The sequence below is a fragment of the Astyanax mexicanus genome, chromosome 18, assembly GCF_023375975.1.
Source record: "Astyanax mexicanus isolate ESR-SI-001 chromosome 18, AstMex3_surface, whole genome shotgun sequence".
Taxonomy (NCBI): domain Eukaryota; kingdom Metazoa; phylum Chordata; class Actinopteri; order Characiformes; family Acestrorhamphidae; genus Astyanax; species Astyanax mexicanus.
In genome coordinates, this window is record NC_064425.1 from 6,675,739 (window position 1) to 6,699,665 (window position 23,927).

At 39.8% G+C, this 23,927-nt stretch overlaps 2 protein-coding genes across 3 annotated transcripts in view; both read right to left on the reverse strand.

Moving 5' to 3' along the window:
- The window catches only part of tiam1b (TIAM Rac1 associated GEF 1b), a 97,289-nt gene extending 82,626 nt beyond the window's left edge, over positions 1-14,663 (reverse strand). Inside the window, exon 1 of the mRNA XM_049466963.1 lies at positions 14,487-14,663. The gene's annotated coding sequence lies outside the window, so the exon portion shown is untranslated. The remainder of the gene's footprint in view (positions 1-14,486) is intronic.
- Positions 14,664-16,605: 1,942 nt separating this feature from the next.
- LOC103030891 (SR-related and CTD-associated factor 4) overlaps positions 16,606-23,927 on the reverse strand; it is a 33,476-nt gene continuing 26,154 nt past the window's right edge. For both annotated transcript variants that reach the window (XM_007231017.4, XM_007231018.4), the window contains exons 17-18: positions 19,745-19,826; positions 16,606-19,239 (exon numbers count right to left, since the gene is read on the reverse strand). In XM_007231017.4, coding sequence (XP_007231079.3) covers positions 18,497-19,239; positions 19,745-19,826 — 825 coding nt within the window. In that variant the 3' untranslated portion in view covers positions 16,606-18,496. The remainder of the gene's footprint in view (positions 19,240-19,744; positions 19,827-23,927) is intronic.

The window sequence follows — 23,927 nt, forward strand, 5'->3', positions numbered from 1 at the left end:
AATTCTACGTCCCAAAACTTCCAGAAAGTGCTATAGTACCATCCAGTGCGCTATTTATCGGCGGGACAGTGGTAGCCTGGATCCCTGAATGTTGTTGCTAGAGCTAAATGCAGTGTTGTTGCTAGGTGGCTGCAATAGTGTTGTTAGGTGATTTCTATGGAGTTGCTAGGTTGTTGCTACAGTGTTGCTAGGTGGTAGTTTTGGAGATACTAGGTGGTCAATACATGGCTACAGTGTTCTAGGTGTTTGCTAAGAGTTCCAGGTTAAGAAAAATAAGTAAGGCCAACTTTCAGTTTAAAATTGCTTCAGTTTTAAAGGGAAATGTATCATCTACCCATTTTATTTTAGCATTCTTAGCCAATGTTTAGCTCAGCTTGTAGCAAACACCCTCCAAACACACTCCAAACTGGGAAAACCAACACGTTACTAGCTGATTGCTGATGGAAACCTCAGCGCAGTTAGCTGCAGTGACAGCACGTCTGAGGAAAACCACAGGAATGCGCTACAGCAGCAGACGACTGCGCTATCAGCCGCCGTGTTTATTCACACGCTCCATTCCCTCCCTCTCAGACACGTCCAATAATGATAAACCGCGGCGACGGCTCCACCAGTCCTCAAATTAGCCTCTATCCAGGGTGAAGCACGGCGACAGTCATCCAGATGTTCAGGGACGAGGTCAGAATGATGCTGATGGAGCCGAAAACTTACGCCAAGGATAAGCATTGGGGTATTTCAGTGAGGGACAGTTACAGGGGGCCATTTATCTTTATGATGCTAAAGCTAACAGCTAACAGGTATAGATAGATAGATAGATAGATAGATAGATAGATAGATAGATAGATAGATTTGTCTAAAACAAAGTAAAAGTAAGGGAAAAAGGCTAAAAATAGTACACAAAAGACGGAGCTACTGGACAGACTGCCGCTCAGTACGGTGCCAGAAATGAATGTGTTATATATGTATTATATACATATTATATGCATATTATATATGTATAAAAAACATTAACTAAAGCATTCTCTGAATCTGCATGAATTATTATTATTTTTTTACTAAACCTTCCTATTTATTCCTATTTACTTCAAGTCTTATCTGATTGGCTGATGTCACATGATCACGCTGAGATAATACATTTTATCATCTTCTCATAATTTCATAATTCCTTAAAAATATGCTTGTTTACAAAGATAAACAAAGCATTTGTTTTGCTATTGATAAAATATTGATATTTCATTCATTATTTTCGACAACATGGCTATCAGGGATATCATCACTGACTCAACTGTACATTTCATTACAGAGTGTAAGCAAAATGTTATATACAGTAAATCATTTAAAACGTCTGTTATTTACCAGTGGGACGGTGTTAGTCTGGAGCCCCGTGTGTTGTTGCTATAGAGGGTTCTAATTGGCTGTAATTTGTGTTGCTAGGTGGTTGCTAGGGTGTTGCTTGGTGGTATTTTGGAGATGCTAGGTGGTCACTACATTGCTACAGTGCTTTAGGTGGCTGCAGTGGTGTTGCTTGATGGCTGCAATAGTGTTGCTAGGTGATTGTATGGAGTTGCGAGGTGGATGCTATGGTGTTGCTAAGTGGTAGTATTGGAAATGCTAGCTGGACACTACATGGCTAAAGTGTTCTAGGTGGCTGCAATGGTGTCGCTAGGTGATTGCTATGGAGTTGCTGGGTTGTTGCTACTGTGTTCCAATTGGCTGAAATGATGTTGCTAGGTGGCTGCTATGGTGTTGCTAGATAATAGTTTTGGAGTTGCGAGGTGGTTGCTATGGTGTTGCTAGGTGGAAGTTTTGGAGATGCTAGCTGCTTAATACATGGCTACATGGTTCCAGTAAATCAGTGTACTTTATGCATGAAAGGATATCTGAATAGGAGCTTTTAAGAATCTGCTAATGCTTGTGCATTTTGTTTGAGTCAAAACATGAAAAGTTCTGTACATCATAACATAAGCTTAATTATCAGTGCATGGTTATGTATACTGTTCATACTTATATTGGAATTATAACATATTGACCAAAACTGAGAAATATATTGTGATATTAATTAAAGCTGTAAAGCTTAGCTTTACAGCAAACAAAATTAATAATAAATAGAAAAAAATCTATATTATTTTTGTCCACATCATGCAGCCCTAGACAGAAACTTCTCCAGTGCAGCTGCTGGATGACCTCAAACTGACCAAGCCCCGCTGTGTTGTTCCAGGTGTTCCTCTACAGCTGGACTACGTCACCCAGTAAAAAGTCCAGCTCAGGTAAACAGCAGGGCTTTCTGATCTGGAGATGAAGCTCCACCATGCTTCCAATTACAGAGGATGTTTCTTGTTGATGTTAGCCTTCCTGATGTCCAGCCTGGAGGAGTTCAGTAAGGCCTGACCAGCCCAGCGGCGGAAATGAAGGATAAACCTACACACGCAGCACAAACACTGCTGTTATTACAGCCATGGCATCATCAGGAGCAGCTCTGAATAAAAGGTGGGTCTGAGGAGAGGTCTTATAGATTAGCCTCCTGATAAGTGTAGCAAATCCAGCCGCAGGTTAGCTCAGATATGAACCGATGAATCGCATCAAAACAAGGCATGACCCGGCCTGGAAAAACCCATCTAAACTCTCCAAAATATTACCAAGGTACACAGGTTTACCTAGGGGTAGGACAATATATTGATATTATATATTGCCCAAGATAATGATGATTTCACAAAACTGTGATTCTGTGCTACTCGATATATCACTCGATATATATATATAATTCTCTATGATACTTCGAACCATCTGTGTTTTACTACAGAAAAAAAAATTCTAAATAAGCAAAGCAATGCTCATTGCTATCTTACACCCAGCCAACAGTATATTTTCATTACTTCTACCTGTGTCCAGGTAGCTGTGCTGTTAAAAAAAAACATCCGCCAAAATGGCAAGTGACACGCTGAGTGGTTTATTTTTTTTATTACACCCGAAACACACCCATGAATAATTAAGACATACTTTTCCTGTCGTTATGATAGCAAAGACAGACTGACACATCCTAAGCAAAGATGCATGGCTCATCTAAAGATCACTAAAATAGGGTCTCAGAAATATGGATTTACTGGTGTCATTAACCAAACTATATTCTTTACCACAGGTTTACTCTATGCATTGGATTATAGCGCCACCATGTGGATTTATGTAGCAGTAATTTCATTAAGTCAAATTGGGGTCTTAAAGAGTTTAGGGAGCCTATGTTTCAATAAAAATTAACCAATATTTGAGGCAGCATATTAATATGATATTGATATACAGTATCTCACAAAAGTAAATACACCCCTCACATGTTTGTAAATATTTTTTTTAAGCTACAGTAATGTAATGTTAGCTCTCATATAATGTACAGCTTCAGTATAACATTGTAAATTTACTGTGCACTCAGGGAAACTCAAAGCACAAACATTAATGTCTAAACTGCTGCAACAAAAGTAAGTACAACTCTAAGTGAAATTGTGACAAAAGTGTCATTATTTTCCAGCACTGCATTAGTTCTCACGAGCATGGAGTTCAGCAGAGATTTACAGGTTGCTGATGGATGTAGAGATCTCACGCTTCTCCACTTTCTGTTTGAGGATGCCCCACAGATGCTCAACAGCAGAGGCGTGCAGACATAGACATCAGAACATCAGGCTAAAGCACCACCAACTCTGCCCTTTATCAACCAAAGTGCCCTTTGGAAACTTCTTTTTTTTTTTAATATTATTATTATTATTATTATTTTTAAGATTTTACTGAGGCTGGTTTGAAATGATCTTTTGAAAACCTGAGCGATTAAAAACGAATGAAAACAGAATGCCCTGAAATCAGCTCGCACACACCCGGCCTCTCTCTTCCTCTGTCATGTGACCCTGCGCGGTCGCGTGCAAGGCACACTAGATGTGCTGCAGCAGCAGTTCAGTTGAGCGAGTCTTCAGCACAGCACGCCCGGCAACAGATAGGCTTCTTCTCCCCCGTGTCCCACCAGCCAGGTAACATACACATCAAGTAAAATCCCACCGTTTGCCCTCTAAGCCCAAAGTGAAATCATTTTGTTGTGCAGTAAAATGTCTCATACAGCACCTCGTGCGCTAAAAGGTGCCCTCTTTCCCCCCTGAGCACTTGCCCCCCAAAATGTCTGTGCACGCCACTGCTCAACAGGGTTCAGGTCTGGAGTCAAACTTGGGCAGAAAATAGTATATGTTTACAAAAACGTGAGGTGTGTACAAAGGACTGCATGTATTGCATGATGCTTCCAGTGCAGGGACAGTAAAAGATAGCATAGTGTTGCATTACATGCTGTTATGTGGTTCATGCTGAGTGATGAGGGGAATAAATCGAATCTGTGATCTGTGATTGGTTATCAAACCTCTTAACATCAGTAATCCTGCTATCAGTGGAGCAGAGCTCGGCCCAGTGAGCTCCAGATCCAGATCCAGACGATCAGCCGAGAGGCTTCGGCTAAATTTCAGCAGGTATTAGCAGTGTTAGCATTTTGGGGCTGAGCTGCCCCTTTAATCCAGAACCGGACTGAGGGGTGGGGTGTGTGTCCCAGATACTGCAGGCAGAAAGATGACCCACTTCTCTCTATATCTCTCTCTTTCTCTCCTCTCTCCATCTCTCTCTCTCCCTCTCTCTTCTTACCCCTCTCTCTCTTCCTCTTTCTCTTCTCTCTCTATCTCTCTCTCCTTCCTACTCCATCTTTCTCTCTCTCTCTCTCTCTCTCTCTATTTTTTAGGGACTGCTGCATTTGCAGTGACTCAGCACTTTCACAAACATGTTCACAAACACTCCCAGAGTTACAGCTTATATTTCACTCTGACACACACACACACACACACCATGGCCGCCTTACATATGGCTTACAAAATAAAACCCACTACACACACACACCTGCTCATTCACATTTTTACCTACATCCTCTACCTGCTCTAACCTGCAGACAGCAGCCTGATACAGACCCTGGGCAAGACCACTCAACACACTCCATATAAAATAAGATGTTTTTTAGCGTTAAAAATGACATTTCTTAACTAAGAAATTAGTGAATGGATGAGATTAACTTAATCAAGGTGTATTTTCGTTTTTTTATCAAACCATAAGATGTCCATCTAGGAACACAGCGAACATGTGGAAGAAGGTCCTGTCGTCACATAAGATCAAAGTTTTACTTTTTGGCATCATAATGTGGGGACGATTTTCTTCAGCAGGAACAGGGAAGCTGAAGCTAAATACAGGACAATCCTAAAAGTCCATCACTCCTGGGCATAAACACTTATAACTAACATGTCATATAAAATAAAAAATATATATCTTGCTCCTTTTTTTAAACAAAAAGCATTTCTAAACTTTCATTTTTTTTACAAATAGAATTTATTAAACTCACAGATTCATAGATAATTATGAATGAATGAGACTAACTTAATGAAGCTATTGTGAATAACAGTAACAATAATACCGTTTTTTTTTCTAAAATTGTTTTTTATATAATCTTTAAATAAATAATAATGGCAATAAATTGGTTTAGTTGCTAATTTACCAGTGCTATTATGTTGATAATAACAATATATTAGAAAAAAATATATAAATTCAGATTTAATACAATGATAATTATATTGTCACGGAATGACCCAAGCAGGGTGACGAGGAAAGCAGACACAAGTGCAGGTAAGGACTAAATAAATAATAATTTAATAAATAAATAACAAATAAGCAAAGAAACAAGGAACGAGTAACACTAAACAAAGAAACACAAATAACCAATAACCAAAACAAACGAGCGATAATAATAAACAAACCAAACAGGGCAGGGAAATATAAACAAGGGAATAAACTAATAAACACAAAGCAGGGGTATATACAAGGAACTAGGGAACACGGAAATAAACAAGAAACTAGAAACATTAAACAAGAGATAAACAAAGGACAAGGGCTAAAGCTAAGAAAACGAGGGCTAGGCTAGAAAACACGAGAATGACAAAACAGAGGAAGGTGCAAAGACCGACGGAGGACAAGGTGGCAGAGGAAGGCTATTTATAGTAACATAAAACACACTAGAATTGGAAACACCTGGGGAAGGGGCGGAGCTACAAATGAGAAACACATGGTGGAAATCTACTGACAGGAGACACAGAGAGGCACAGGTCACGTGGGGAAGACACACAGAGACATGAGACAGGGCTAAGACGTGACATATATAATAATTTAAATTATTGTTATATGTGATAGTGCTTATTTGGGGTGGGCAATATTATATCATATACAATATATCGTGACACAGAAATATCATGATATTAAAAATCCATATCGTGATAATAGAGATGTTCTGTCTTAAAAGTAGTCTATATATGCATGCACTAAATATTCTGCAATATTATTTTATGCTATATTATTTATTTTGCCACATTATGATTATACTGTTATACTATTATACTATATTCCTGAAATGAATTAATTATTTTAGTTTTCCTATATCGCCAAGTATATCGCTATCGCAAAATTACCCTGAAATATCATGATATTATTTTAGAGCCATATCGCCCACCCCTAGTGCTTATAATGTGCTTTATTATTATTAATACTACTACTACTTTGCTTTTGGTAAAAGATGCTGGTGGCAGAAGTGATTAGAAGGAGGAAGAGCGCTATAAGATCAGGGCTGTGTCAGGGCAGACTGGGAAGCTGGGCAACTTGGGAAGGAAACGCCATCTCAAACATCACATGGTCACACATGTGGAAGATCCCACAGCCAAGTCCTTTTGAGAGATGCAAAGAAAAAAGGCAACCAAACAACTAGAAGAGGAGCTGGAGAAAGAACAACTAACCTCAACTATAATGGCAGAGGAGAACACCCATCATAGCTGATAAGTGTCAGGCTATTCTTTAAGAGATTAAAGAGAAAAACTAACAGAGTCTAAATTAGATGAACGGTGTCTCATAGCTAAGTGGTGTCTGCTCTGTCGTTCAGTAACAGCGTATTTAAGGGCCAGACTGTCATGTCTGGTGCTGTTAGCTCCTCTGTCCCTTCCACACCCAGCTCTAACGGAGGTTCTCAGGTCAACAACTACATTACCCAGAATGCACCACCCGCTGACATCACGCACTCACCTGATCACGTGACACCTCACCTGCTTCCTCCAGGAAGTCCCGAATACTGATTACTGGCACTATATAAGAGCACTCCACACAAACACCCACGCCGCGTATTGTAGGTTCTCCTCATTACAAAGCGTTACTTTATCTCTTGTCTCAGTTTATCTTGTGTATGACCTTGCCTTTATTTTCTCAACGCCGATTATTGCCTTTGCCTCTGATATTGGATTGCTTGTGTATTACCTGGACTGTGTTTTCACTACTGCCTCTTGGATTACCTCTGACATTGGATCTCTTGTGTATGAACTCTGGACTGTCTCTCGTTTATGGTATGGTTTTGTCTACATTGCTCTGGTTTCTGGTGATTAACTGTTTTCTGTATCAACCACGTATTACATCTGTTTATTTTTATAATAAACATATATTTTTATCAGTATCTGCACGTGTCTGCAATTCTGTGCTCATCATGACACAGGCGTTGGATTTCGCTAACACGAGCCCAGGGAATCATCTGATCCAACGTAAATCAAGCAGCTGCCAATAAACGCGAGAACAGCGTTTAAATAGATCGTGAGAGTGAACACATTATCTGGCAGGCCTGAGCTGATCATGGGAAAGACCACAAAGTACATGAATAAACAGCAAAGCTGAAACAGAGAAAGCCTTTATAGATCACTGTGGTGGTCTTTTTTTACACACTGATCGCACTCTGATATTAATAAGTAATAACAGTACATGTATTCTAATCTGGGGTCACAATTCAGTTTGTTTAGAAAGTGCATATTGTCTTTATAATAGTCATTTTAAAATAATGACAAATGTGACAAACTTGCAGTTTGATGCTGAAAACTGATTAATTTATCCTGTGCAACAGAAGTAACTCTTGGTCTTCCTTTTCTTGGGCAGTCCTGATGAGAGCCAGTTTCATCATAAAGTTTTTAATGGTCTTTGCGTCTGCACTTGGGAATACTTTGACTAATCTTCAGTTATTAAAGTCATTTTTTTTTACATAGTTGAGTAGTTCTTGCCATAATATGTATTAGAACATTCCTCAAACAGAGCTGTTCACTGTATTCCAACTTTACAATTGATGCTCTCAAACACATTAAGAGGACAAAAAAAAATCAAGTCATAAACTCTTGACTTGAGAAAATGCCAGGATGTGAAAAGCTGTCATCTAGGGAAGAGGTGCTACTTATCTACAATATAAAACATATTTTGGATTGATTAACACTTTTATTTTGTACATAATTCCATGTTTTTCTTTATAGTTTGGATGACTTTAGTATTAATCTACAAGGCAAAACATTCTTAAGTAATTAAAAAAACACTAAATTTTACAGTGTCCAAAATTTTGACTGATAATAATAGTAAATAAGATTTATTTTGAAAATCGTGTACGCTGTTAACTCACATAACTTTGGTGCAGTGTTATATTTGTGTGTACGCTGTGTACAGTGTGTACTGTGTGTGTTCTATGGTGTGTGTGTGTGTGTGTGTGATAAACAGCTAGAAACACAGCGACAGTAGAAGAAGGAAGCCTTTGTTCTTTTTCGGAGATACAGATAATTCTCACAAGACGCTCAGCTGGATCAGTGACGGCCGTCCGAACAAAACCGGCACTGACAGCAAGCAAAACAAGCGCAGTTACACAATCTGCTTACTGACCTCCCTCCCGCGAGCACACGGCTGAACCCACTTCAGTCCGGACACCGACAACATCAGAGAACTTATGAAGGTGCTGCAGAGTCTGGGGTGGGTGGGCTGAATGACCTCATGTTATTGTTACTGTGATAAAATACATCACAGTCCAGCAGGGTAGCACCAGGACCTACAGTGTGGATTAGATGCTTTAGTGTTAAGAATGAAGAGTGTGAATCACAGAAAATCTCATTATACAATATAATCACCATAAAACTGAGACTTAGTCCAATCATGTTAATCTGAGCTAAAGGCTAAAGCTGTTTCCATGTGGGTCAGCCAGACGTGACTCTTCCTGTAGCAGTTTTCTCCAGTGTGAATGTGCTGTGTGTTATTACAGCTCTGCTTTACTAAAGATAAAGGCTTTGGAATTTCTTTTTAAATCCATTTTCAAAGCTCAGATTATTAATGATGAGTTTCTTTGCCAAACTTTACCAAATTGAAAGCATCTGGAACATAATCAAGAGGAAGATAGATGATCACAAGCCATCAAACCAAGCTAAACTGTTTGAATTTTTGCACCAGGAGTAAAGACATAAAGTTATCCAAAAGCAGTGTGTAAGACTGGTGGAGGAGAACATGACGCCAAGGTGCACAAAAAACGTGATAAAAAAAACAACTCTTAAAACTTTATAAATATGAACTTGTTTTCTTTGCATTATTTGAGGTCTGAAAGCGCTGCATCTTTTTTGTTATTTCAGACATTTCTCATTTTCTGCAAATAAATGCTCCAAATGACAATATATTTTGTTGGAATTTGGGAGAAATGTTGTCTGTAGTTTATAGAATAAAACAACAATGTTCATTTTACTCAAACATATACCTATAAATAACAAAATCAGAGAAACTGATTCAGAAACTGAAGTGGTCTCTTCATTTTTTTTCCAGAGCTGAATAGTTGTTATCTTGAAATGTCCTGGCATTTAATTAATTGATTTATTAAATATTTAATTGCAGAGTTAAAGTTTTAAAAATATGATTGACTTATATTATAGAAGGCCTGCAAATAACCAGCAGTAAATTAACTACAAAGAGCACAGCAACAAGCAGCTGATTAAATGGTAGTCCAGTAAATCATCGGGTCTATTTAAATACTTAAATAAAACTTAGTGCAAAACTGACTACAACCATTGCTCAAAACCATCTGCCAGTTTAAAGTGGTTTAACAGAAGTCACACACAGCAGCAGTGCTCATTAAATATGAAGTCTAGCAGAGGAAAACTCTAAAATTACGAGGGGTTTTGTGAGCAGCGTTCAATAATTCATGTGACTTCTGTGTGATTTCTGCTGATCTGAATGAGCATCTCAGTTTAGCAAAACAGAAACACTGTCAGGCTGAGTTTATCCACTAAAGACAATACTATATATAAAGCAAGACTGTATATAAAACTAAAATTAGCATGGGAAAACATTTTATTTTATTAATTAACTTACCCAGACAGACTTGATCTCTGGTGGTGAATGTAATCTCATGCCTGAACCTCTTAAATATCCCTTGCAGAAAGTTATTACACCAGATCATTTTAAGTATTACTCCAGATTATCACAAAAACACTGCATGATGATCGATACACTGTTTAATTTTCACTGTTACTATTTTAAGAGGATTTTTGGGTCTGAAATCTGTTTTTTTTTTTTCAAATATCATTATAATAGCAGAGGGATACACACTGTGTGTTATGTGTCAAAAAATAGTATCAGGAAAAATATATTTAGTTAAATTTGCCACTTTTTCATCGGCATCATCATTCCAAATAAACTTAGTGGGCCCTATCTTACACCCTGCGCAAGGCACGTAATGATGTGCATTGTTATCTTACACCCCACCAACAGTTTATTTTAACGCCTTCACTGTGTGAAAGTACAGGTCAGTTTCCTCTGTTGAACACGTCCAGGAAGCTGCGCCGTTAAAATAGCAATCCGCCAAAGTCAAGGCACACCTGGCTCTTAAAGGTAATGGCAAGTGATACACCAATTGGTTTATAGTACGTTACACCCAAAACACACCCATGATTAATTAAGAAAATTTTTGAAAAAGGTTTTGAGCCGCAAGGCGCACATTTCCAGTCATAACGATAGTTGAAGGCTCGCCTACAGATTGCTAAAAAAAGCACCCTAGGTGTTTTTGCACCAGCATTATTTGGTCTGGTTAATACGGACTCTACTTGGTTTGTACTGTTGGTGCAGCTTGTTTGGGCAGGTGTGAAAACAGGCAATTGCACTCTAGTTTAGACCAAAACAACTGAGACCCATAAAAGGAGGTGGTCATGGTCCGGTTCCAAACCAATTACAGAGCGATTCTGTGTGTGGTAAGAATGTGATCCCATTTCGATTCGATGCAACTATCAAAAATACTCCTCAGGTTGGAGCTAAAAGGCTGTTGAGGTGCAGTTTAATCTGATCTATTACTAGGGGTGTGCCATATCATTTCGTACGCAATAACATTGCCAGCATTTTGAATATTGTGAACGATAGTATACACTACAATATCGTGCCATATGACCCACCCCTAATTATTACAGAGGGTACTACCTTTTTACTGTTTTTAGCAAAAGGAAAATTCACACTGTTCTCATTTCCCATTATATATCTACTAGAGATTAGAGATTATATCTATCCAGTATCATTTATTTTACTGTAATCCTGGATATATGGAGATATTTGGAGTGCATTATTATTAGTAACATGACATTCTGGATCATTGACTTCTGTTACAAATCTGATCAAATTATTGTTTTTTCTAATATCTCAGTTAGAGGTGTGCCATATATCATATCGTATGCAATAATAAAATTAAATATTCATTTTGTTGCAGTAGTGTACTCTTGAAGTAACGTTTTTAATTTTGTGTTTTATCATATCGTCAAAAGTATCGTTATCGTGAAAATACCATGAAATATCGTGATATAATTTTAGGGCCATATCGGCCACCCCTATTTAATACCCAGATAAATACTACAGCTATTAACAAATGCAGCTCTGCTGTTGCTCTATACTAAACTGTTATCACACTGAACAGCAACAAAACTCACCATGTAAAGTGTTCAGAACTAAAAAATATATATTGGTGCATCCATAGTTTGGACCAAGCAAGGCCTAGGCCATGTAAACTATGTTTGACCCAGATTAAGAGCAATCAAGACCAGGCTTGGGCCAACTTAAATCACAACAGAACATGTTTGGACTTGCTATGACCACGCTTCAGCAAGTTAAGGGCAAGTTTGGACCAACTACGACCAGTTCTTTCCAAGTTTCTCCACAAAAAGCCACAGTTTAAAACCAAACCCAATGCTAAATACGATCATCCCAAACGCTGAATTATTCTAAGAATTTTGATAATTTGATGGATTCCTCCTTTAGAAACACCTACTGAGCAGAACAGCAGAAGATAAAGGGATGGGAGAGCGCTGTTTGCTTTGGCTTCTTTGGAGAAAAGAATGAACAATATCATGTAATTATGCGAACGTGGGACTGCATATGAATAATTCACCCTCGGCTGCTTAAAGAGTGTAAAATATGCATATCTGGAGTGAGGCGGCATGTTTTTACACAGAGGAAGAACTGAAGTTAAACTGCACACACAGCAGCTCTGTTATCATACGCATCAGATTAACACCCCCCACACAGACATGCAAAGAATAAAGCTAAGTAGGACGTTTTCAGCTACAGCCAGATCACTGAGACCCCGACCCTGCAACAAGAAACGACTGAAAACACAAAACAGATCACTAGAAAGATACAACATGCATATATATATATATTGGATGAATGTAGACAGCTTTTGGGGACTTGGTTTGTCTAGAGTCAGCTAGAATCAGCTAAGACCAGGTTTGAGCAAGCTAAGACCAGGTTTGGGACAGTTAAGACCAGGTTTGGCCCAGCTAGGATCAGTCTTGAGATAGCTAGGACAAGATTTTAGGACAGCTAAGACCAAGATTCAGCCAGATTTTGGGCCAGCTAAGACCATTTGGGCCAGAGTAAACAAGAGTTTGGGCCAGCTAAGAGCAGCTTGTAAGCCAGGTAAGACCAAGTTCGGCGAGCTGCAACTAGGTTTGAGCCACCTAGGACAAGATTTTGGGCCAGCCAAGACCATGTCTGAGAAAGCTAAGACCAGGTTTGAGCAAGCTAAGATCAGGTTTGCACCAGCTAAGACCAGGCTTAGGCCAGCTAAGACCAAGTCTGAGCAAGCTAAGACCAGGTTTGGGCAAACTAGGACAAGATATGAGCAAGCTGAGACCAGTCTTGGGCCAGTTTTGGCGCAGCTAAGATCAGGATTAAGATAGATAGGACAAGATTTTGGGCCAGCTAAAACCAGATTGTAAGCAAGCTAAGAGCAGCTTGTGAGCCAGGTAAGACTGGTTTGAGCCACATAGGACAAGATTTTGGGCCAGGTTTGGGTCAGGTAAGACCAGGTTTGAGCAAATTATGAACAGATGCTGGGGGAAATTGAGCGGGTTTTTGGCAAATGTACCATCGGTAACAACTAGTATGTATTGTTTCTCCAAGGTTAAGCCTGGGTATTTAAGAGTGGGTGTGTTCACAACATTGCACTAACCCAACACACACAAACACATAATACACAAATCCAACACAATCTAACACATAACACATACCAACACATAACACACACAAATCCAACACAAACATAACACATAACTCACACTAACCCAACACACACAAACACATAATACACTAATCCAACACAATCTAACACATAACACACACAAATCCAACACAAACATAACACAGAACTCACACTAACCCAACACACACTAACACATAACACACACTAACCCAACACACACAAACACATAATACACTAATCCAACACAATCTAACACATAACACACACAAATCCAACACAAACATAACACAGAACTCACACTAACCCAACACACACTAACACATAACACACACTAACCCAACACACACATAACGCACACTAACCAAATAGATAACACACACTGACCCAATACACACCAACACATACCACAAGCCTAGTTTTGGTTCACTAACACACACTAACATGCAACACATAACACAACCTAACCCAATACACACCAAACATACCACAAGCCTAGTTTTGGTTCACTGACACACACTAACCCAACACTTAACACACACTAACATGCAACACATAACACACACTCATCCAACACATACCTACACACAACACAAGAGCCTGGTATTGGTTCACTACCACACAGTACACATTAACCCAACACACATTAACACATCACACACTTACATTTAATAACCAGGGCAGAAGATGCAGCACACACACACTGGGTTCAAAACTGCTGCAGTTATAAGCAGTGTGTGTGTGTGTGTTGGGGGGTTGTTCTGGAAACCTTCCTTGCTGTGATGCCCTTGGCACTGGACGAGACCCCACAACACACACACACACACACACACACACACACACACACACTCCAAGCGCTACCTAGCAATACAGCGTGCACGTGATGTAACACCGGTCACACACGCTCGAGGAAAGAGCATGTACGTGACCACCGGGTAAAGCATGACACAGAGTGTGTGTGTGTGCAGTATAGGTGTACAGTGTATGCGTGTGTGATGGTGTGTGTGTGTGTGTGTGCACTATAAGTGTATAGGTGCACAGGGTGTGTGTGTGTGCAATGTGTGTGTTCATCATCAATACAGATGCGCGCGCTGCTTACCGTGATCTCGGGCTGCTTGTCCTCCGCCAGGATCCGCGCGCGCCGTTAACACCTAGCATCCACAGCAGCCGCGCTCGCGCTCTGTCCGCGCGCCATTCCGTGATCCCCCGGTGACCGTTAGGTTGCCGTTAGCGCGCGCGCATATGCGGCCCTCCGTCCGCCGCCACGCCGCGCCAGCGCGCGCTCCGAGCGTAGGGGCGGGGGAGCACCGCCAGCCAATCAGCAACTCGGAACACTTGTTGTGCTGTAGAGCCACGGTTGCTGGGAGAGAGCAGAGTAATAATAATAATAATAATAATAATAATAATAATAATAATAATAATAATCTTCCTGTTAATAGTATTACTAGTATAATACTAATAGTATTACTATTAATAATAACTATCACATCATTGTGTCAATAATGAGTAAAATGATGAGCCAATGTGAGTACACCACTAAGTGAAAATGGCCGGAGTGTGCCCTAAGTTGCCAAACATTTTGTGCAACCACCATTATTTTTCAGCACTGCCTTAACCCTTTTAAGCACAGTGTTCACTAGACCTTTTCAGGTTGCCACTAGTGGATGTTAAAGACCTTGCACTTCTCCACATTCTGTTTCAGGATGCCCCGCAGATGCTCAACAGGGTTTAGGTTTAAAGACCCGTGCATCACCTTTACCTTCAGCTTTACCAGCAAGTCAGTCGTCATCTTCGAGGTGTTTTTGGGGTTGTAATCTTGGTAGTCCTCACCAGGGAGCCACCTCACATGCTGAACACCAACTGAGCCAAACAAGTTTATCTTGATTTTGTCAGACTACAGGACATGGTTCCAGCAATCCATGCTCTTGGACAGCTTGACCTCAGCTAACTGTTTACCGGCTTTCTTGTGCATCAACTTCAGAAGAGGCTCCCTTCTAGGACAGTGCCATGCAGACAGAGTTGATGCAGTGTGTGCAGAGTTTGCGGAGTGTACATTAGTGGCTGTCTGTTAAGTTATTTTATGTGCACAGCAAGTTTAAAGTGTTATACAAGCTGAACACAGAACACTTTACACTGTATCAGAGTGTCGTATCTTCAAGTTTGTCCCATTAAAAGTTAAGAAGTCAATAGTAATAACATTTTTTACATTAACACTACTAATACTAACAGTAAAAAGGGTTATCACAATACAATATAAGTAATACACTGATAACACTGATACTACTACTAATGTTAATAGAAATATTAAATTACACCTTGTACACATAATTCACATTTTAGCATCACTGTAATAATTCAGATATTATGATTCAACAATTCCAGAGCCTCTAGTTGTGAGAACATCTCTTTAGCTCTACAGTCGTGTCCACAGCGAGTGTTTATTTGGTCTGGCTCTGCATTTAATCACTATTTTAATTTAAGTGAAAACTAATTTTCAGTTGTGGACAATAAAGACTATCTAATTATCTTAACCTGTTTATCATCATAGCAAATCTAATGATTCTCTCTCTGAATGGTCAGGGTTGCACTGTTGTGCCCTCTAGTGCAGTAATGATGAACAGCAGTGTCTGAAAAGTTAAGGAACTTTAACGCTTTTTGTATATTTCTGCAGTTATACAGATTAAAACCTGCTGTCCATCAGAATATACATTTATCAGTCACTCAAACAGCAGCTTAGCTGTGTCTACTGTAACACTGTCTATACTATGGCTCACTATGATCTGGTGAGCGGTTTTGAATCCTGTTTTTGTAGCTTGCCATTGGCTTCCGGAGCCCTGAGAGAGCACAATTGGCCTTACTCTCTCTGGGTGGGTACAGTAGATGGCACTCTCTTCCCACATCACTCCTAGGGTGATGTGGATCAGCACAAGGCTTCTGTGAGCTGATGTATCAAAACTGAGTCGCTGCATTTTTTCCGAGCGCGCTGTGATGCTACTCGGCAATGCTGCATTTACATGTGTCGGGATGGCATATGCTAGTCTTAACCCTCCGGTGTTGGGAAATCACTGGTGATAGAAGGAGTCCTAAGGAGTGTGTTGAGTAATTGGCCTTGTAAATTGGGGAGGAAATTGGATAAAAATTAGAAATTAAATTGTAAAAAACAACTAAAATATGAGCTAAACAAACTTTCTGTTCTAAAGGAGGACAGTAACATCAGATTAGTAGAAAAATATTTTATTAAAACCAACAATGAGCTCACAGGAGAAGTATGCCGCTGTCCGATAAAAAATGGACACCCTTTGTTAATAAATGCCAGCCTGACGGCACACCAGCCTGCCCTGGCGCATCCTCCTCCCTCCAAACAGTCAGGCGAGATCAGTATAAACATGCATATTCAGGACTTTCACACAAAAACCCAAACCAAAGATATTTCTACAAAGATATTTCTCTAAATTAATATTTCCCTAATTATCTGGAAGTATCAAAATTGTGGTTTTCAAACACAAAAAAGCATTTTGTACTTGTTTAGTCACATTTGTTGGCACACGTGACCTTCAAAAACGTATATACTTAATTCAAAAATTACAAAAAATGTAACATTTTGCAAATTTAAATCCTACACTGGAGCCAAAAGTTAATGGGAAATTTCACAGCTTTAGTTTTACCTAACTGTCTTTGGGGACCTAGCTCACTTCCCTTCACATCATTTTTGTTAGACATAGACATTGTTTGTGACATAAGACTGATTCACCTGTTAAAGTCAACAGCAATGACATTTCTTCCATGTTTAAAAACGTGTCATTTGTTAGCTAATGGATGTCAGTCGGCACACGGGACCTTGAAATACTCCATTTATTTCAACATGAAAAATATTTTTACAGAAAGTAGCCCTGAGGCCCATTCATGTGTACAGCCACACGATACCCTAGAATGGAAAAAAGGTTTCTACAGTCTTAAAACTTAAACTAAATTACACTTGAAGTCAACAGCCTGCTGGATTCTTCAAACACGAAGAAAACTCTGGTAACGGACTCACGTGACTCCAGGATCACGCATATATTACCAAGGCAATGACATTTCTACTGCAACCCATTCGTCTTCACTGGATTCAAGCTGGAGCCCAAACCTTAGAAACAGTCTTTGGGGATTTAAAATCACCTTCCCCAGCGGGCAGATCTTTCCACCTGGACATGTTGTTGGCCCACGTGATCACAGAATGGCCTACTTATTTTAACAGCAGTGACATTTCTATAGCCTTGTAGAGTTCACAGAGACCCAAAGTCTACAGTCTGTGGGGGGGGGGGAGGAACTTAAACATGTCCGTTTAGGTCCAGTCATGTTTATTGAGCACATGTGACCTGAGAACGACATCCTAAGTTTGATAGAAATGACAGTCTTGTAGTTTTGAAAAGTTTTAAAAGAATTGGCTAAATGTCTTTGCGACCTCAAGTCACATTCGCTGACACACGTGACCTCAGAATTGTTTCAATAGTAACTTTGCCTAATTTCAGGCCCAATTAAAACGTTCTATTGGGGATTAAAGGTCACCTCCCAAAGCAGTCTTCTGAAAGGGCGCTATTCCAAAATGACCTCACAATGCCACACTTAAGGCTGATTTATGCTTCTGTGCAGAATTTAATGCACTGAATCTATGCTGTAGCCTATGGCATAGCCTGTTGCTGTCACAGTGCTGGAGATCTTAGCAACTGTGATTGGTCCACTAAGCATCATATTCCCGCCTTTACATTACTGTTTTAATGGAGTAACCGCAAAGAACTGCAGACACACCAGCGCACAAGTATAAATGCCCACATTGGCGTGTGTCACTTGCACTGTAGACTCTGCCTTGACTCGACATAGAAGTACAATTCGCCCTTTACTTCAGTAGAGATGACCTTTTAACAGTCTTGCGCACACACACAAACACACACACACACTCAAAGTTCACTCACTCCTGAAACAGCCTGACCATTGGGGCTCATGTTTATTGGCACACGTAACCTCAGAAGTCCACGTTTGTCCGTAGCAACAAAAGTCTTAATAGTTAGTGAGGCCAATCTTTCAAACTTCTTTCAGTTCTTTAAGAACACCCAGCTTTAAATCTCAGGTTCAGAAATGGCCTCGTCCCCTTGGGCCACCTCGGCCCCACCCTCCACGTCTGAAGGGAGGCTCCTCTCCAAACCATTCTGGACCCCTGTTGGGCCCATTGTCATGCCAGTCATTCATCAAAGGGCCATGGTCCCAGTTCTCCCCCTCCATGGGTCCTGAAGGTGGGAACCTTGGCCTGGGGGGTTGAAAGCCTTCTCTAGGGGGTTGGAACCCCTCCCTAGGGTGCGGGAATCCTTCACGTGGGCCACGCATTGGCATCCTGAACCTGCCAGGGGGGCCCAAGGGTCCTGGGGGTCCGATAGGTCCCTGGGGTCCCATAGGCCTCTGGGGTCCAATAGGTCTCTGGGGCCCCATAGGTCTCTGGGGTCCCATAGGTCCATGGGGTCCTATAGGTCTCTGAGGTCCCATCGGTCCTTGGGGTCCCATTGGTCCAATGGGTCCAGTGGGTCGTGGTGGTCTCTCTCTGAACATGGGGCCCTGGGGTATCATCATTGGCTGAGGCATACGCATAGGAGGCATGTTTGGATGGGGCGTGTTCATTGGAGTCATGTTTGGATGCATGTTGTTGGGGAATGGTGAAGTAAACGGAGGAAGGGGTCTTGGAGGATGCTGCAGGGGTCCGGGCCCTGTTCCAACAAAGGGTACAGCAGGAGGGCTGGTGGGCAGGAGAACTTCAGGGGATTCAGTCTGATTCTCTTTGCCTTCTGTTGGGTTTGCTGAGGGAACATCTGGCTGGTCTGGTGCTTTAATAGAAAATGGATTGGAATAAAATGTTAAAATACGTAATGTGGAGGCATTAGATTACCAATAATAAAAGAAAAATGCAGTGCGCCTTTCTTTAAACTGCACAGTAGGGGTGAGACAATACATCGATATACCATTATATCATAGATGTATGATGTCAAATATGGATTTTTTAATTAAAACATAGGAGCTCTAAACTCCCTAAGACTCCCCCCAATTAGACTAACTATAGTAAGAATATTGGTTGATAAATTCAGTGAAACTGACACCAATAAATCCATAATTCCTTTAGTTTATTTAGGAGTATTTTATCCTCTTCAGTAACACAGATGCCGTAAAGTAGCGTAGGTTATTGACTTGTGATACATCAAATATCCCAGAATCACAGTATCGTAATTCTATCGTTATTGTGGGTAACATAGGTATCGTAGTAATATCATATCGTGAGATGCCCTGTTATTCCCACTCCTACTGGGTGGTGTGTACAGGTATAGTTTTTCTTACCTAAGTGTTTGTGGGGGGGTGAGGTAACAGCAGGGGTCACAGCAGCAGGAGACCTCACAACTTCTACATTCACTACTGGAACCTGCAGGCAACAAACAAAACGAGAAAAAAAAAGAGTTGAAACTAAGCCAATACTTGAAAATAAGGATTAGATATTAGGTTCTTGATGATAAGTGAAGAGTTTGAAGAGGTCATAGTTCACAAAGGGAGGAGAAGAGTTTTCTACATGTCTGTTCTTAAAATCAAGGTAAAGGTTAAAATCAAGGTGCAGGATTGCTCCAATCACAATGGTCTGCACACAGCAAATATAAACACACTTCACAAGTACTACTCCTGCAGAGGTAGTAAAAACAGTGCCTTCCAGAGTACATTGTTTTTTATAAAAAAAAAATAAATAAACAAGGCAAATACTACACTAAAATGAATGTTGTCCATTTATGTATATGTGTTTTTGCCAAGACCCAGTTTGGCCTCCTATATGGGCCCCATTATCACAGTCCACCTTAACTCACTGGGTCCCATCTAGGCCTCTTGTGCAACCCATGAGGGCCTAAAATGTGCATGCAAATAGCTCACCAAAACCGTGATTTATAAAAAAATACTTGGCCTCGAAACTAGCGCACATTTAGGCAAAGTTTGAACCATGCACACTCCTACAAAACAATACTAAGAAAGTGGGACTTAGTGGCACCATGTGGTAAAAAAGTGAATTCATAAACCATCTTGATGTATAATCAGTTCATATCACATAAATCAAGATTAAGATAAGGAAGATCAAAGAAGGATTAAGGAAGGTTGTTTATTGTATAATGTTTTTGTTTTATCTCACACCTTAAAAGTCTTTTGAAAATGTATTATCGATATCAAAGTAATGTTTATCAATATTTTGAACATTATTATTAAAAGATAATAAATACAGAAATTTCTCCTCTTTGCGTTTCATTTTACTTTTATTCAGCTATTAATCGGTCACGACATCGCTTTCAGTAGCTCCTCCATTTCCACCCGGTGTTGTGTTTATGAGGATCTCTGTAGAAATGCACGGTCAACGTGTAATTGCGGTGCACAGCAGTGGACAAATAGCTATTTTATTAAACGTGAGTAGACAAAACTCAGAGAGTCTGCACAAAACTAAAATTACCGGAGGACCACAGAGTTCAGAGTGATTACAGAAGACCATATTCAAATATTTATTAAGTGATTAGAGAAGTGATTCAGAGAAAAACAGTAGATAATTCAACCTGTAATTTTCTCAGAGGATGTCTGAGAAAAACACATACATGGTCGTTCTGAACAGGAATAAAATCAAAGAGGACCCCCCCCCCCGTAAAAGAGAAAATTACCCCAAGACCCCCTGAGACCTAACCCCGTCCAGATAGGGCTTTAGAAACTTTTTAAAGTGAAACAGCGACCTCCAGGGGTGATCTCACTATCCCACTACTGCAGGAGGATGCTGAACACTTATAAAGCAGGGTCTGATTTAAGAGTCGGTCTAAGGGCGATTGGTGTGTTCTGTGGGAATTCTTTGTGCAAACTTCACTGTGGTAAGTTGATCGTACAGTCAACGACACATCCAATCTCCTGACCAACACCAATTATCCTACAAACCTCAGAGACCTGAGCTGTGGACCGGCCAGCAGCTACACAGCTAACCTCTCATACTCCAGTTTAAACAGTGGACAGTGGCTGATTGTCAGTCTACAGCATTAACCTACTTACTAGCATACAGAATGCTGTATAATTGTATGTGCGTGCTCCTGAGACTGTATGAGTGTGTGCTCAGTGAGTGGAAAGAAAATGGATTGTACTACTTGCATAGTGAGAGTATGATATCATTTTTACGTTTTCTAAGCTTACCAGGCAACTTCCATTTCGTTTTAAGGGAAGTGATTCCGAACACAGCTCAGATCTCATCACAGTGTGAACCACAATCATGCCCGTTTTAATAAATATATTTGCATAGATTTGATTTAAAACGTCCCATAAGGAGATCCAAATCAAACTAATGAGACAAAACATTAAGACCTACTAATTCATTTATTCAGTAATATGATGTAATACTATAGAACTTTTTTTATTACGGTCAATGGATCAATCTGATTTTTACAACACATTTGTAAATGTGTATAATGGTATAAATAAAGCAGATTACTGAAGAGCTCAGAAGAAGATCTGTTGCTGAAAAGATTACAGTCTACAGTCGGACAGATTAGTTTCTCTAGACATGGAGGAAATTCAATCTAATATTACCCACCCAGGATTGTCCACCAACAAAGTTCACGCTCAGAGCATGGCTTCTAGTAGACCGCAAGCTCACAAACAACCCAAAAGAAGAACTTCTAAGCAACTAAAGACCACATTTCTCCCATTGGGTCATGTTAATGTTCCTGAGAGAGAATCAAGAGAACACTGCAGGGTTGAAGCGAGAAAGCCACGATAGAGCTGCACTCCAAAAAAGAACACTGCTGCCCAACTGCAATTTACTAAAGATCACATGGACAAATAAATATTCATAATTATATCATTACTGTAGACTTACCTTAATAACAAACTATTAAAAGGTCTCATTCCATCGTTTCTTCTTTCATTTTTCAATGTCTAGTTGTGGTCTCTAGTATGAATGAATGCCATGTGAGTACATGGTACAACGCTGCTTTAGTCCGGTGGAGGGGGATTTCGGCTCTTGCTCATGAATATTTATACATGCAAACACATCACCTCTGATTGGCTAACAGAACTACGAGGCAGTGAGATAGACAAAAGTTAGAATGTTTACACTTATAACAGGTTTGCAATGCCATATGTTACTTTACAACATGTGTAGTAATGCCCTGCTATGTGCAGTTCAGCCACTGACTTCTTAGAGTCTCTGTAAAACGCAAAATCCTCCAGATATCCTATGTAAACACACGTAAACACACAGAGGTGGGTAGTCCAGATCCAGAAAGTGAAAATCCACCTTTGCATTTGATCCCTAGCTCTGAATTACTGGGTAAATAATATATATAATACTGATGTGTCATTTGCACAATCAACACAGGAATGAACTGCCATGCTTTTCCTACTGCTGTTAGCTCCTATCTGACGAGACTTGTCAGCTCTGCCTGTGAGCGGTCGCGAGCTGAGGTGGGTGAGGCCAAGAATAATAATTCACGGGTTGATGTAGACACGGTGCTTTTCCTGATCGACTCGTTTTTCGGAATATTTTCTTTTACTAGCAACTGCAGACAATGGTGGTTGAGGAACAGTTTCATGTGCAGCATCATATCCAACTCAGTGAGATCTATTGTATTTCACAAAGAACCAGAAAGTGGATTTTAGCGAAAGGAGACCTTTAAAAAATAAGCAGAAACTATCTAAATAACTAAATAAACATACAGACACATATAAATAGATACAGACTGATAGATCATGGAATATAATGTGCAATAGAATGTAATCAATCTAGTAGATTACATATTACAGTTTATACAGACATACTAATTGCTTTTATACCTTTATTAATACTATAGTACTTCTAGCACAGCACTGGAAATGGTTACTAGCTCGCTCATACCAACATCAACAGACTTCATTTTTTTTATGTTTTTTTTTTTTTTTTTTTTGCTCAGGGGAGATATGTTGGTAGTTTACTGGGTTCTCTGAGTCAAGCACAATCTGGCAACCCTGTTACACAGAATATAATAGAAAACAGCTATTTACTAATGTTTATTTATTATACTGTTTATTACTGATGTTTTTACAGGACTCAGAGAAATTTCCTGCTGGAATTCTGACGTTGAGTCCAAACTAGATGACAGTCAGTCCGTTTCCACTCACCATATTTACTTTCACTTATATGATTTTTCTCCTGACCACTTTTTCAGAAGTACCAGATCTAGTAAATCCACTGTGCTGGTGCTCAGCTAGACAGTGTAGATGATTATTAGCCTTGTCTAACTGTACTTATTACAACACATTTAAACATAACTGCATTTACACACTTTAGAACCATTTATTTATATCTCAAAAGGTAGTGGTGTCAATCAATAAAAAAAATATTGCATTAATCACAACAGAATTCTGTGATTAATCGCAATTAATTACACTTGCTCTCTCTAAGGCTCAGCCTTTAATCATGAGTAAAATATAAATAATCTTATTATAACATTCTAATTATATATATATATATATATATATATAT